The sequence below is a fragment of the Chlorocebus sabaeus genome, chromosome 22 (genome assembly GCF_047675955.1).
Source record: "Chlorocebus sabaeus isolate Y175 chromosome 22, mChlSab1.0.hap1, whole genome shotgun sequence".
Classification (NCBI taxonomy): domain Eukaryota; kingdom Metazoa; phylum Chordata; class Mammalia; order Primates; family Cercopithecidae; genus Chlorocebus; species Chlorocebus sabaeus.
Window position 1 is genome coordinate 80,848,033 of NC_132925.1, and position 14,123 is coordinate 80,862,155.

The 14,123-nt window shown below is 38.1% G+C and overlaps 1 protein-coding gene across 3 annotated transcripts in view; it reads left to right on the forward strand.

Moving 5' to 3' along the window:
* CFAP20DC (CFAP20 domain containing) overlaps nt 1-14,123 on the forward strand; it is a 307,024-nt gene that overhangs the window by 130,440 nt on the left and 162,461 nt on the right. For all 3 annotated transcript variants that reach the window (XM_007984801.3, XM_007984802.3, XM_073009987.1), the window contains exon 5: nt 7,183-7,297. In XM_007984801.3, coding sequence (XP_007982992.1) covers nt 7,183-7,297 — 115 coding nt within the window. The remainder of the gene's footprint in view (nt 1-7,182; nt 7,298-14,123) is intronic.

Sequence of the window (14,123 nt, forward strand, 5' to 3'; positions counted from 1 at the left end):
TTCTAGTTTATTTGCACAGAGGCATTTATATTATTCTCTGATGTTAGTTTGCATCTCTGTGGGATTAGTGATGATATCCCCTTTATCATTTCTTATTGTGCCTATTTGATTCTTCTCTCTTTTCTTCTTTATTAGTCTGGCTAGTGGTCTATTTTGTTGATCTTTTAAAAATAACCAGCTCCTGGATTCATTGACTTTTTTAAGAGTTTTTCGTGTCTCTGTCTCCTTCAGTTCTGCTCTGATCTTAGTTATTTCTTGTCTTCTGCTAGCTTTTGAATTTGTTTGCTCTTCTCTAGCTCTTTTAATTGTGATGTTAGAATGTCGATTTTAGATCTTTCCCACTTTCTCCTATGGGCATTTAGTGCTATAAATTTCCCTCTAAACTCTGCTTTAACAGTGTCCCAGAGATTCTGCTACATTGTGTCTTTGTTCTCATTGGTTTCAAAGAACTTGTTTGTTTCTTCCTTAATTTCATTATTTACAGTAGTCATTCAGGAGCAGGTTGTTCAGTTCCCATGTAGTTGTGAATTTCTTAATCCCTAGTTCTAATTTGATTGCACTGTGGTCTGAGAGACTGTTATGATTTCTGTTCTTTTGCATTTGCTGAGAAGTGTTTTACTTCCAATTATGTCGTCAATTTTGGAATAAGTGCCATGTGGTGCTGAGAAGAATGTATATTCTGTTGATTTGGGGTGGAGAGTTCTATAGATGTCTATTAGGTCTGCTTGGTCCAAAGCTGAGTTCAAGTCCTGAATATCTTTGTTAATTTTTTGTCTCATTGATGTGTCTAATATTGACAGTGGGGTGTTAAAGTCTCCCTCTATTATTGTGTGGGACTTGAAGTCTCTTTGTAGGTCTCTAAGAACTTGCTTTATGAATCTGGGTGCTCCTGTGTTGGGTGAATATGTATTTGAGATAGTTAACTTTTCTTGTAGTGTTGATCCCTTTACCATTATGTAATACCCTTCTTTGTCTTTTTTTATCTTTGTTGGTTTAAAGTCTGTTTTATCAGAGACTAGGATTGCATCCCCTGCTGTTTTTGAATTCCATTTGCTTGGTAAATATTCCTCCATCCCTTTATTTTGAGCCTATGTGTGTCTTTGCATGCAAGATGGTTCTCCTGAATACAGCACACCAATGGATCTTGACTCTTTATCCAATTTTCTAGTCTGTGTCTTTTAATTGGGGCATTTAGCCTGTTTACATTTAAGGTTAATATTGTTATGTGTGAATTTGATCTTGTGATTATGATGCTAGCTGGTTATTTTGCACATTAGTTGATACAGGTTCTTCATACTATTGATGGTCTTTACAATTTGGTATGTTTTTGCAGTGGCTGGTACCAGTTTTTCCTTTCCGTATTTAGTGCTTCCTTGAGGAGCTCTTGAAAGGCAGGCCTGGTGGTGACAAAATCTCTCAGCATTTTCTTGTCTGTAAAGGATTTTATTTCTCCTTCACTTATGAAGCTTAGTTTGACTGGGTATGAAATTCTGGGTTGAAAATTCTTTTCTTTAAGAATATTGAATATTGGCCCCCACTCTCTTCTGGATTGTAGAGTTTTTGCAGAGAGATTCACTGTTAGTCTGATGGGTTTCCCTTTGTGAGTAGCCCAACTTTTCTCTCTGGCTGCCCTTAACATTTTTTCCTTCACTTCAACCTTGGACAGTCTGAGGATTACGTGTCTTAGGGTTGCTCTTCTCAAGGTGGTCTCTCTCGAGGTGGTCTTCCTGAATATGAATGTTGGCCTGTCTTGCTAGGTTGGGGAAGTTCTCCTGGATAATATCCTGAAGAATGTTTTCCTACTTGTTCCATTCTCCCCATCACTTTCAGGTACACCAATCAAATGTAGGTTTGGTCATTTCACATAGTTCTATCTTTCTTGGAGGCTTTGTTCATTCTCTTTCATTCTTTTTTCTCTGATCTTGTCTTCATGCTTTATTTCATTAAGTTGATCTTCAATTTCTTATATCCTTTCTTCCGCTTGATTGATTTGGCTATTGATACTTGTGTATGCTTCACAACATTCTCGTGCTGTGTTTTTCAGCTCCATTAAGTCATTTACATTCTTTTCTAAACTCGTTATTCTAGTTAGCAATTCCTCTAACTATTTTCAAGGTTCTCACCTACCTTGCATTGGGTTAGAACATGCTCCTTGAGCTTGGAGTAGTTTGTTATTACCCACCTTCTGAAGCGTACTTCTGTCAAGTCCTTAAACTCATTCTCTGTCCAGTTTTGTTTCCTTGCTGGCAGGGAGTTGTGATTCTTTGGAGGAGAAAAAGCATTCTGGTTTTTGGAATTTTCAGTCTTTTTGTGCTGGTTTTTCCTCATCTTCGTGGATTTATCTACCTTTGGTCTTCGATGTTGGTGACTTTTGGATGGGGTTTTTGTGTGGATGTCCTTTTTGTTAATGTTAATGCTATTCCTTTCTGTTTGTTAGTTTTTTTTTTTTCTAACAATCAGGCCCCTCTGCTGCAGGTCTGCTGGAGTTTTCTGAAGGTCCACGCCAGATCCTCTTTCCCTGGGTATCACCAGCGGAGGCTGCAGAACAGCAAAGATTGTTGCCTGTTCCTTCCTCTGGAAGCTTCATCCCAGAGGGGCACCCACCAGATGCCAGGCAGAGCTCTCCTGTATAAGGTGTCTATCGACCCCTGCCAGGAGGTGTCTCCCAGTCAGGAGGCACAGGGGTCAGGGACCCACTTGAGGAGGCATTCTGTCCCTTAGCAGAACTCGAGAACTGTGCTGAGGGATCTGCTGCTCTCTTCAGAGCCGGCAGGCAGGAACGTTTAAGTTTGCTGAAGCTATACCCACAGCCACCACTTTCCCCAGGTGCTCTGTCCCAAGGAGATGGAAGTTTTATCTATAAGTGCCTGACTGGAACTGCTGCCTTTCTTTCGGGGATGCCCTGCCCAGAGAAGAGGAATCTAGAGAGGCAGTCTGGCTACAGCGGCTTTGCAGAACTGCATTGCGCTCTGCCCAGTTCGAACTTCCTGGGGGCTTTGTTTATACTTTGAGGGGAAGACTGCCTACTTGAGCCTTAGTTATGGCAGACGCCCCTTCCCCCACCAAACTCTAGTATCCTAGGTTGACTTTAGACTGCTGTGTTCTCAGTGAGAATTTCAGATCAGTGGATCTTAGCTTGCTGGCCTCCGTGGGGGTGGGATCTGCTGAACTAGACCACTTGGTTCGCTGACTTCAGCCCCCTTTCCAGGGGGAGTGAAGGGTTCTGTCTCGCTGGCTTTCCAGGTGCCACTGGGATATGAAAAAAGACTCTTGCACTTAGCTTGATGTCTGCCCAAACGGCTGCCCTGTTTTTGGCCTGAAACCCAGGGCCCTCGTGGTGTAGGCACCTGAGGGAATCTCCTGGTGTGCGGGTTGCAAAGACTGTGGGAAAAGCATAGTATCTGGGCCAGGATGCACTGTTCCTCATGGCACAGTCCCTCACATCTTCCTTTGGCTAGGGGAGGGAGTTCCCTGACCCCTTGCATTTCCCAGGTGAGGCAATGCCCCACCCTGCTTTGGCTCACCCTCCATAGGCTGCAACCACTGTCTAACCAGTCCCAGAGAAACGAGCCGGGTACCTCAGTTGGAAATGCAGAAATTACCTGCCTTCTGCATTTATCTCACTGGGAGCTGCAGACAGGAGCTGCTCCTATTCAGCCATCTTCTGGCATATATCATTTTATTTTTCTTTCACAGCATAAAAATCTTCAACAAAATACTAGCCCAATTGAAATTTACTCCAAGAATACAAAGTTCATTTCACATTTGAAGATCAATGAGTATAATTAAATATATAGACAGGATAAAGGTGAAAAACAACAGGATCATTTTAACCAGTATAGAAAAGGCATTTAACAAAATTTCACAGCCTTTCATGATTGAAAAAAGAATGTCTAAAAAAGTAGAATGGAAGAGAACATCCTCAGTGTGATAAAGTAAACTACGTCTAACATCATACTTAATAAGGTCAGAATGAACACTTTCTCCCTATGATTTTCTCCCTGTATTCTCATGATTTCTATTTAAGATATGCTGAAGGCCCTAGCCATTGCAGTAATGCAAGAAAAAGAAATGAAAGGTATAAAGTTGAAAAAGCAGAAGTAAAACAGTCTTTATTCACTCCAGACATGATTGTTTATGTATAAAATCCTCAGGAATCTACAAAACAACTACTGGAACTCAAGAGTGAATTAAGCAAAGGTTAGAGGAAATAAGTACCATATAGAGAAATCAATTGAATGTCTATATACTAGAACCAAATGACTGTGAAATGAATTTTTTTTTTTTTTTTTTTTTTTTTTTTGAGATGGAATCTCGCTCTGTCACCAGGCTGGAGTGCAGTAGCACAATCTCAGCTCACTGCAACCTCCGCCTCCCGGCTTCAAGCGATTCTCCTGCCTCAGCTTCCTGATTAGCTGGGATTATAGCCGTGTACCACCACACCCAGTTAATTTCTGTATTTTTAGTAGAGATGGGGTTTCACCATGTTGACCAGGATCATCTAAATCTCTCGACCTCGTGATCCACCCCTCAGCCTCCCAAGGTGCTGGGATTACAGGCATGAGCCTCTGTACCCGGCCCCGGGAAATGAAATTTTGAAATTCATTTTTAACTGTGTCAGAAGACAAAATACGTAGGAATAAATTTAACAAAAGATGTGCAGGGCTTCTAAAATGAAAAATATAAAACATTAAGAAAGAAATTAAGCAAAGCCTAAATAATTGGAGATACATATCATGTGAGTAGACATGATCAGTATCAGTCTCCTGAAATTGATCTATAGATTGAACACAATCCAAGTTAAACTCTTAACACCTTTTTTTAAATAGAAATTGATAAATGGATTCTAAAATCCATATAAAAAAGCAAAAGCCAAACAAATCTTAAGCAAAACTAAAGTTGAAGAGTTTTTTTTACCTGGTTTCAAGACTTAATCTAAATAATGGTAAACTATATTTCATGAAAATTCACCTGCCTTTTGCACAAGAATAGAGGCTCCAGAAGGATAGGAACCTTATCTTTTTCATCACTGTCTCCCTGAGGTACTCCCAGCAATTTTCCTGGCTCAGTCTTTGTTGAATATCTGAATGAATGAATGAATGAATGTTCCTATAGTTCCATATGAAGTGATAGTATTCTCAATCATTCCTCCATTTGGAGTTTGACTCTTAACTATTTAGATTAAAAATATGTAGTTTGGCTGGGCGCAGTGGCTCATGCCTGTAATCCCAGCACTTTGGGAGGCCTAGGCCGGCCGATCACCTGAGGTCAGTTGTTCTAGACCAGGTTGGCCAACATAGTGAAACCCTGTCTCTACTAAAAATACAAAAATTAGCTGGGCATAGTGTCAGGCGCCTGTAATCCCAGCTACTCAGGAGGCTCAGGCAGGAGAATCGCTTGAACCTGGGAGGTGGAGGTTACAGTAAGCCCCGATCGCACCATTGCACTCCAGCCTGGGTGACAAGGGCGAGACTCCATCTCAAAAAAAAAAAACAAAAACAAAAAATGTTTTATTCATGAAAGCACAGTAACCCTTTAATAAAACTGTGATAGATGAATTTTTGGTTAATGCAGTCCCTCTTTTTGTTACCTTTTCCTTCCTAGAATCCCAGTAGTCTTTCCTTTTATTTCCTAATCAGAACTTACAGAAGAGACCTAATAGCATCTCTGAGGACATGATTTTCCAAACATATTTGATCCTGTACCCCATTGGTAAAATATTTGTACATACCTGCTATATAGGGGCATTTCTTCAGAAAATATATAAATATGTTACCATACGACTGTGTAATGAGACATGCACAAAAATAACATTTTAAGAGGATGAGGTGAAAGTTCTAATGTTTTCTTCCTGCACTTCTGTGGATTGTTGCATATCACTCCTCCTCCCCATGTGTTCATCCCACTTTGAAGATACTGCCTTAGGGTAAATGTGATACCATGTTTACATATATGTATATATATCAGGGTATAATACTGCCATAGTGTTAATACTTCTTCATTTTAAACCGTAGCTCTGACTATGAATTGAAAGACTTTGCATTTTAAATGAATTTATGATATCATTTAGTGCAAGTAGGATGGAATTTTTAGATCTGGAGCATACTCTGAAATCATCTCACTAATTTTTACTGTATTTATTCTTAACATTGTTTAATGATAGGTTTTTTCACTGAAAGATATGTAGAGTATTTTAGAAAGAAGCCATACCGAGATTAGAAAAGTGGGAAGGAGGGGGAATGAAAGTGCTGTAGAAAAGACAATGCCGATTTTAAAAACAGTTAATTACACTATAAATATTGACAACAGTGCATTTCAATGAAATGTCTTCTTGGGGGATTACTAAATATAGAAAATTAGCAGTGTAATGTGTCTAAACAAAGTTTTTCCCTAATAATGGGGAAAAATCATTCTCAAATAAAAAGACAGTGTTTAAAGAAGCATCAATTCTATAATATAGCAGCCTAAGACAGGTTTGGAGATTTTAAGCCTGCTGTGTTACCTCTGAGACCTAAAGGAAACAGAACATAAAAATGAGCCTCTATCAATTTGAAGCAAACCTAATCTTTGTGATCATGGCTGTGGTCTAAATCTATTAAAGATGTTCAAATTCAATGTCCTTAGTATCACTGTGGGTTGACCTGAATAGTGAGCGATAAAGTTGTGTATTATAATTCTGGTTGGAAGATATGTGCTTAGGAAGTGAAACCGACAGCCAGTGTTTTGTGTCTGTCTCTATGCAGACTAAGAGCCTACATAAAATGACAGATGCATTTTTAGGGAAAGAAATCCATAATGTTTTCCTATTTAGTAGGTGACAGTATGTCCCAAGATAACACAAGCTTAAGGGGCTGGAACAAGTATGGTTATTAAAGGCTAGCAGTCTCTCAGTTCATCCAAATTGAATTTTTTCATAGGCTGGAGGACTGTGGAAATCTAGTGTAGAGTACTGAAATAAATTAGCATATTAAGTGAATTTATACATTCAGGCTTCTGAGCACTTTGAATTTGAGAAAGAAATTTTATTACTTCTTGAAAGAAAAAGGCAATTCTTAAATTCTATGTTTGATCTTCCTGTTGAAAAGGGTCTATATGATAAATTATATCATTTTGATGATTATCCAAAGAAGTGGTTATTAAATTGATGGGAATCGTTCTGTCTTCTCTCCTCTGTTTTTTCAGAATTACTGATTTAGGGAACATCAAAAGAAGATTATATTTATCAACGGTCCATAAGGAACTATCCTCCACCCCTCTTCATGCAAAAATTCCACTCTTCATGATCAAACGTAAAATTGTAAGTATCACGTGAATGTTGCCTAAAATATTGAATTCAATTCAGCAAATATTAATTATGGACTGACTCCACATGTGAGGTACTTTGTTAAGTACCATGGTGGTATAAAAAATGAATACAATTCATGGCCTTTCTTCCCCTCTCTTGAAAGAGCTTAACATCTAAGTGGAATAACTTAATTATTTGAACATCTATAAAATCACCAAAACTGTGATACAAAGCACAGGGGAGAGAGAAATTGCTGTTGGTACTGTGAAAGGGAAAGGAATCCATCTGACTGGAGATGGGGGAAGGCTTTCTGAAGGAGATAGCACTGAGAATGGACTTTGGAGGACTCTTAAGATTTCAACAGGGAGACCTAGGAAGCCAAGCATTCCAGCAAAAGCAACAGCATGGGCAGAAGCATGGAGGCTGGAAAGAGGTAACCTCCGGAGAACAGTGAACAATCAATCATGGTTGCCAGGTTGAAAAAGAGCCCTAAGGAAACATTGGTCTGACAGAGCCTGATGTGGGTTCAGACATTTTAAGTACGTTGTGTAACTTCTGAAGGGCTGATTTTTCTGACAAGTCTTTGTCAGACTTCAGTCATTTCAATACTACTCTCAGTACCCTTTTTGTGTACTACCCATTCTGGTATGCCCTTGAGACTTTCCTTTAAACCAACTCTCTCTCCTTTAAATCAACTGTCTCCCTTTCTTTTTTTTTTTTTTTTTTTTTGGCGTAAATTTATTTTAAAAGAAAATTTTGTACCACTCTTATAAGTGGAAAACCAGTGTAATTTTCCCAAAATACAACATAAAAATAAACATACTAAAAACAAAACAATATTTTAAAGTCTAACTGGGTACTGTTTCTTGTTTAAGGCTCTGTCCTGAGGGCTACTCTTTGTTAAAAAGAGTTTATCAAGGATTAGATACATGTTCAGCCATGCTTCCTGTCATAGTTAGGACTAAAGGAAAACTGATAAAGGGACATTTTTATTCCGGGATCCAGAGTTATTTAATGCCGCATCCATATACAGTCTAAAATCATTTCACAAATGGTACATGTTCCACTCTTTGGGAACTACTATGGTAGAGAAAAGGGAGCCATTAAAGCTTTTGGGCTAGAGAAGGACCACACAATCAGTTCTGTGCCTTGGGAAGATTAATCTGGTGGTAATATTTGCAATGATTTGGAGGGGGTAGAAATTGGAAGTGAGGAAGTTATTTGCAATCAACCAGATTAGGGTTAGTGAGAACTGTGGGGACGAGGGTAGGGGAGCAGTGGAGGAATGGATGTTAAATAACATCAGAAACTTATAGTCAGATGAGCTAAGACATGTATGTAAACAGACCTTTTCCATACATGTGGTATAAACTGTGAGAGCAAGAATCAGAATGAACTACAGAGTAAAAGGAGAGTTGTCAGAGAAGGCCCCCTGAAAAAGTGGGTGCCTGAGCATGGCCTTGAAAGACAGAAAAGCATTAACCAGTTGAAGAAGGGGAGAGTAGTGCTCCTGGAAGAGAACAAGCAGCATTAAGGGTAGCTGCATGGTGTACAGACAAGCCCAGTGATCTAGCGTTGCTGAAGAGAACCAAGGAGGTTCCAACAAGGGAGAATAGTTGAGATTAGAAAGTATTTAGGGAACGTGGCAATCATAAGTAACTGCAATAAGAAGTTCTGGTGTATCAGGAAAGAGACAGGGCCATGAGCTAAGATGACGGAAAGTGGCAGCATGGAGTGCATACTGACCATTTCTTTCAGTAGGCAGATCTGTTGGGCTTGCTGTTCATGTAGACATAAGTAAAAAATGGGAATTAAACATAACTTTGGAGATTGGCAGCCCTGTAATAAAAATGAGCTGGATTATGAAATAAATGGATGGTTTCTGTTTGCAGTAGAAGTTTTAAAAATTCATTTAATATTAAATATCCATAAATGCTTGAACATTAAATGTGAAGACTCCAGTTATTGAAGTTAAACCATTTAAGACATTTAGGGAAATGCCTTACAAATAAAATTGTGTTCATCATTTTGTGTTTAGGTATTGATTTCCTTATTCGTGTAAGATTCTTCAGAGTTCAGTGTTAATCTAAGAGTTAAAGCCCATGTGAGACAAATACACTATTCAGTGTGTAGTTAATAAATCAAATTTGTCACTACCTTGCTTTTGTGAGTTCAGTCACCCTTGTCAGTTAACTAACTCTGAAGTCGAAATATTTCATCAAAATCTGAGCATTACGTATGCGGCTGTAACCCACACACAGTGTACATTCATGAAAATCCAGTATTTGAAAATAAAATATTATCTTTCTATTATAAGTAAACCACACAAGTATCTTGATGAGATAGAAAGTGAACTTGACTGAAAGGTCTTTCATATTCGATAAATGAGTTTTTCAGATGAATGTGTGTTATGTGTTTACAGTGAGGGGTATGTAATGACATAAACAATTTAGTATTTATAAAGAAAGGAGCTATAATAGGTACTGTGGAGCAAAGTTTCCTAATCCTTTTCAATTCATCTGTCTTCCTCATGTTTCTACCCCTGGACAAGTGGCTCAATAGAGAATGTAAAAAAAGGAGATGTAGGCAAGAAAGTTAAATATGGCTGTTAAAAAATTAGTGATATGAAGAAATCATATTAGTGACTACCCTGGGTGACTTCAGCTCGTGTTATGCTAAAATTTAAAAAGCAAAATGGTCATAGCATATCTAGAACTTTCCTTCTAAATATGGTAAATCTAGAAAAAATTTGAAGCAGACCTAAACAATAAGAAACAGATAGGACATTTATTTCCATGGTGTTCTCCTCAGGCCCATATGCCAACGCAGTGAGATCATCAAGTCATAATTACTTGTAATATGTTCTAATTACTCTATATTTTATTACATATATAGCATATAAATAGTATGTAGGGGTTAAGAACATAGAATCTGGATTCTGACACTTACTAGTTTTGTGGTCCTGTGCAAAGTTCCTGTTTCATTTTCCTCATCTATAAAATGCAGATAATATGAAATATACACACCATTAAGGTTGTTGTGGGGATTTACATGAATTAATAAGCATAAAGCTCTTAGAACAGTGCCTGGCACAGAGTAAGTCCTAGATATGGATTGTAAGTCCTGTCTGATCTATAGATGCTACTTCTTCCAGGAAGCACGCTATGGTTTCCCCTCTACAGATTAGATATTTTGGGCATAGCTCATCATTGCCATTCACAATTTCGTAACCCTCATAATACCTCTCCACCTTGCACTTTAACAATCTGTTTACTTGTCTGTTTTTCCCAGTAGACTACAAGCATGTCTTATTTTCCCAGTAGACTACAAGCATATCATCTCCAGTCCCTATCAGTGCATGGCATATAGTAAGTGATCAATAAATGTTTATTGAACAAATCGGCAAGTCTTAAAGTGTCTCCTGACATGGGAGAAAAAAAATAATGAGTTTATCATGGCCAAATTATATAAGCTTTCTAAATGTGCTTGGTGATTCCACAAATGCTCATGAATATTCAAATATTAAGAAATTTGGTTTGAAAACTTGCTCTCATTCCTCCCAATCCAAGAGGTGCTTGGCAGCAGAGGGTCTTTCCTTTCTCCTGCTAGTATGCTCTATTCCCAAAGAGTCCTTATTTAATTAAAGTTGAGTTGTGTTTTAGGGGAAATTTCTCCAGAGAGCTGCAAGGTGGCAGAGAGCATCTCACCCATTCAAGATGCCATCTCTAGGGGCCTTCCTGGTGTTGATGTGGTATTGGCCCCAGTTCTCTGTTTTTGCCAAAGCATTCTTCACTTCTTTCTACCCCTTAGGAACTAGTAGATATTTTGTTGGCAAACCTCAAAACAGCATTCTGAAAGCATTTCAGCTAGCATTTATATATCAGGAAATTTCATGTAAAATTCCTAATTTCAGACCTTCCTTGAAAAAGGTCAGATTTTTCAACATTGAACCTGCCTTATCGCACACAAGCACTCGGTGGGAGCTCAGTAGTAATGGCACACTTCTAAGAAGGTGCAAGCTTTCCTGTGAAGTTGAATCCTGTTTACTCATAAGATATGCAGGTGGACTCATACCCTTCTTGCTTCACTCATTTCGGTTTTCTGCCTGGGCCTTCTAGGTGTTCATTGGCAACCCTTGATTTACAGGATAAATGCCAAATGGTCCACTTTGCCTTGGTTTTTTAGCTAAGTCCTTTAGGTAGCCAGAGGCTGCAAATAAAGTTAATATTCTTCTAGCCACACCAAAATGAATATTTAATATAGGCCACTTTCTGTCCCAAATGGCGTTAAATGTTCCTTTCAAATAAAAATTTTTATATTTCATGTTATTTTTAGCTGTGAAGAGTCACTTTAATATTTAAGTTATAATAATTTATGCTTTTAACTTGGGTTTTCAATGGCAAGAACAATTTTAAAAATTAAAAACTATGAGATTAAATAGTAGAAGTACCCACTTAGTTGAGACTCACTGGAATCAATCTTGCTTCTTTAATGTAATTTCAATTAGTTGATGCTGGTGTCAGATGAACATCAATGTCTCGCTACCAAAGTATGTATTAATGTACAGTAAGTTTAATTCCATTTGAATAAGAAGTTCAATTATGAGATGTCATTCAGCATAAATCATTCATTGGAGATATAACAATGTGCTATGATAAATTATAATGCCAGAGTCTTTTAGTAACCTCTAGAATTAAGATACACAGTGTTTGTCATTTAAATGGATAAAATTACTCTTTAGGAGCTATTCCATCTAGAACCACAACTCTGATGGAATATTTTATAGCTTTTATTACAAACTGGAAGTCTGGTATAATATTTTTAAAACTTCCCCTCATCGATCATTTTTCCCATAGAACCAATGATTTGGAAGTTTGAGGTTTTTAATAGTGTTTAATTTCTTGAGTGTCATTGATTGAGAAGGGAATGGAGGAGGCAGATTTATTCAGACAAAAGGCCATTTAGAAATACATACAAGATACAATTAGAGAATGTCTCTTAATGATATAATTCTAACCTAGAATTCATTGTAGTGTTGATGGTACGTGATTGAGAGATTTTTAATGTTTTCATCTCATTTATGTGAATATTATTATTTTTTCTTCTTCTTCTTTTTTTTTTCTTTTTTGTTTTTAATGGAGTCTCACTCACTCTGTTGCCCAGGCTGGAGTGCAGTGGCACGATCTCGGCTCACTGCAACCTCTACCTCTCGGGTTCAAACAATTCTGCCTCAGCCTCCTGAGTAACTGGGACTATAGGCGGCCGCCATCACACCTGGCTAATTTTTGTATTTTTAGGAGAGACAGGGTTTCACCATGTTAGGCAGGCTGGTCTCGAACTCCTGACCTCAAATAATCCACCTGCCTCAGCCTCCCAAAGTGCTGGGATTACAGGTATGAGCTGCTGTGCCTGGCCTGAATATTATTTTAAATATCTTTTTTCTTTCCCTACTTACTCAGTCTAATATGGGTATTGAAGAAATCTGGGGAAAGGAGAACTGTCTTATGCCTTCTTATGCTGGTCCTGAATGGTTAAGTAGGCACAACTAATTCAAAATAAGTTTATTCTGGAAAACAGATGATTACCTAGCTTTAGCTTTGGGTCACTCCATTTTCAAAATGCTTAAATTGGCAGAATGCTGTTCGATTAACATGTGGCCTCTGGAGCTAGATTCTATGGGTTCAGATTCTGGTTCTGTCACTTCCTGACTATAGGCCCTTGAGCAAATCAGTTGATCTCTCTGATTTAGTTTCCTCAACAGTTAGACAGTGCAATAATATAACTTGCTTAATAGACCAGTTAGGATTAAGTAGGTTATTACTTAAAACAGTGCCATACTCATAGTAAGTGCTCAGTCTGTTAGCTGATGTTGCTATTATTTTACTATTTTCTATTGACATGAATCCATGTTTATTAACTTGTAAATGTGGTATCATCATAAATCTCTGAACTTCCAGTTTATTTTAATTAACAAATATTGATTGAGTTCCTGCTGTGGGCCAAGTTCTGTGCCAGATGATTTGAATCCAAAGGTGAATGGAACATGGTCTTTCTTCTTGAGCAGATTATAATGTGACAGAAAAGGCAAACATGTAAATAATTATTGATAATGGGCTATGGTAAGCACCAAACTAGTCTTGTGGGATAAGTACTACTGGAGGAAAATATCAGACTTTTCTACAGGAAATATGGCACTGGCATCTGAATCTGGGAAGAGCCTCGGACTGCTTCCACTTATGGTGGAAGCGGGAGGGGAGCTAGCCTGTGCACACATAGTGAGAGCTGAAATAAGAGAGACAGAAAGAGAAAGAGGAGGCATTGTCAGGCTCTTTTCATCAACCAATTCTCATGAGAACTAAGAGTGAGAACTCATTCACTTCCTTGAGAATGTCACCAAGCCATACATGAGGGATCTGCCTCCATGACCCAAACACCCCCACCAGGCCCCATCTCTAACATTGGGTACCAACTTTCAACATGAGACTTGGTGGAGCCAAATAAGCCATATCCAAACCATAGCAATAACTAATCAGCCAATTGAGGAGGTTAACGGAATGCTAAAAAAAATGTTTTTAATCCAAAAGATGGTAGAATTAGAGAACTGAACAAAGAACAGATGGAACCAACTGAAAACAAAAAGCAAGATAGTAGCCTTCAACTCAAACATATCAAAGTCATTACATTAAGTAGAAATGGACTAAATACTCCATTTGAAAGGCAGAGATTGTTAGGTTGATTAAAAGCAAGAGACAATTGCATGCTGTTTATAAAAAGTGCACATTAAATCTAAAGACACAGGTTACAAATAAAAAGATGAAAGTAAGATGATATACCATGC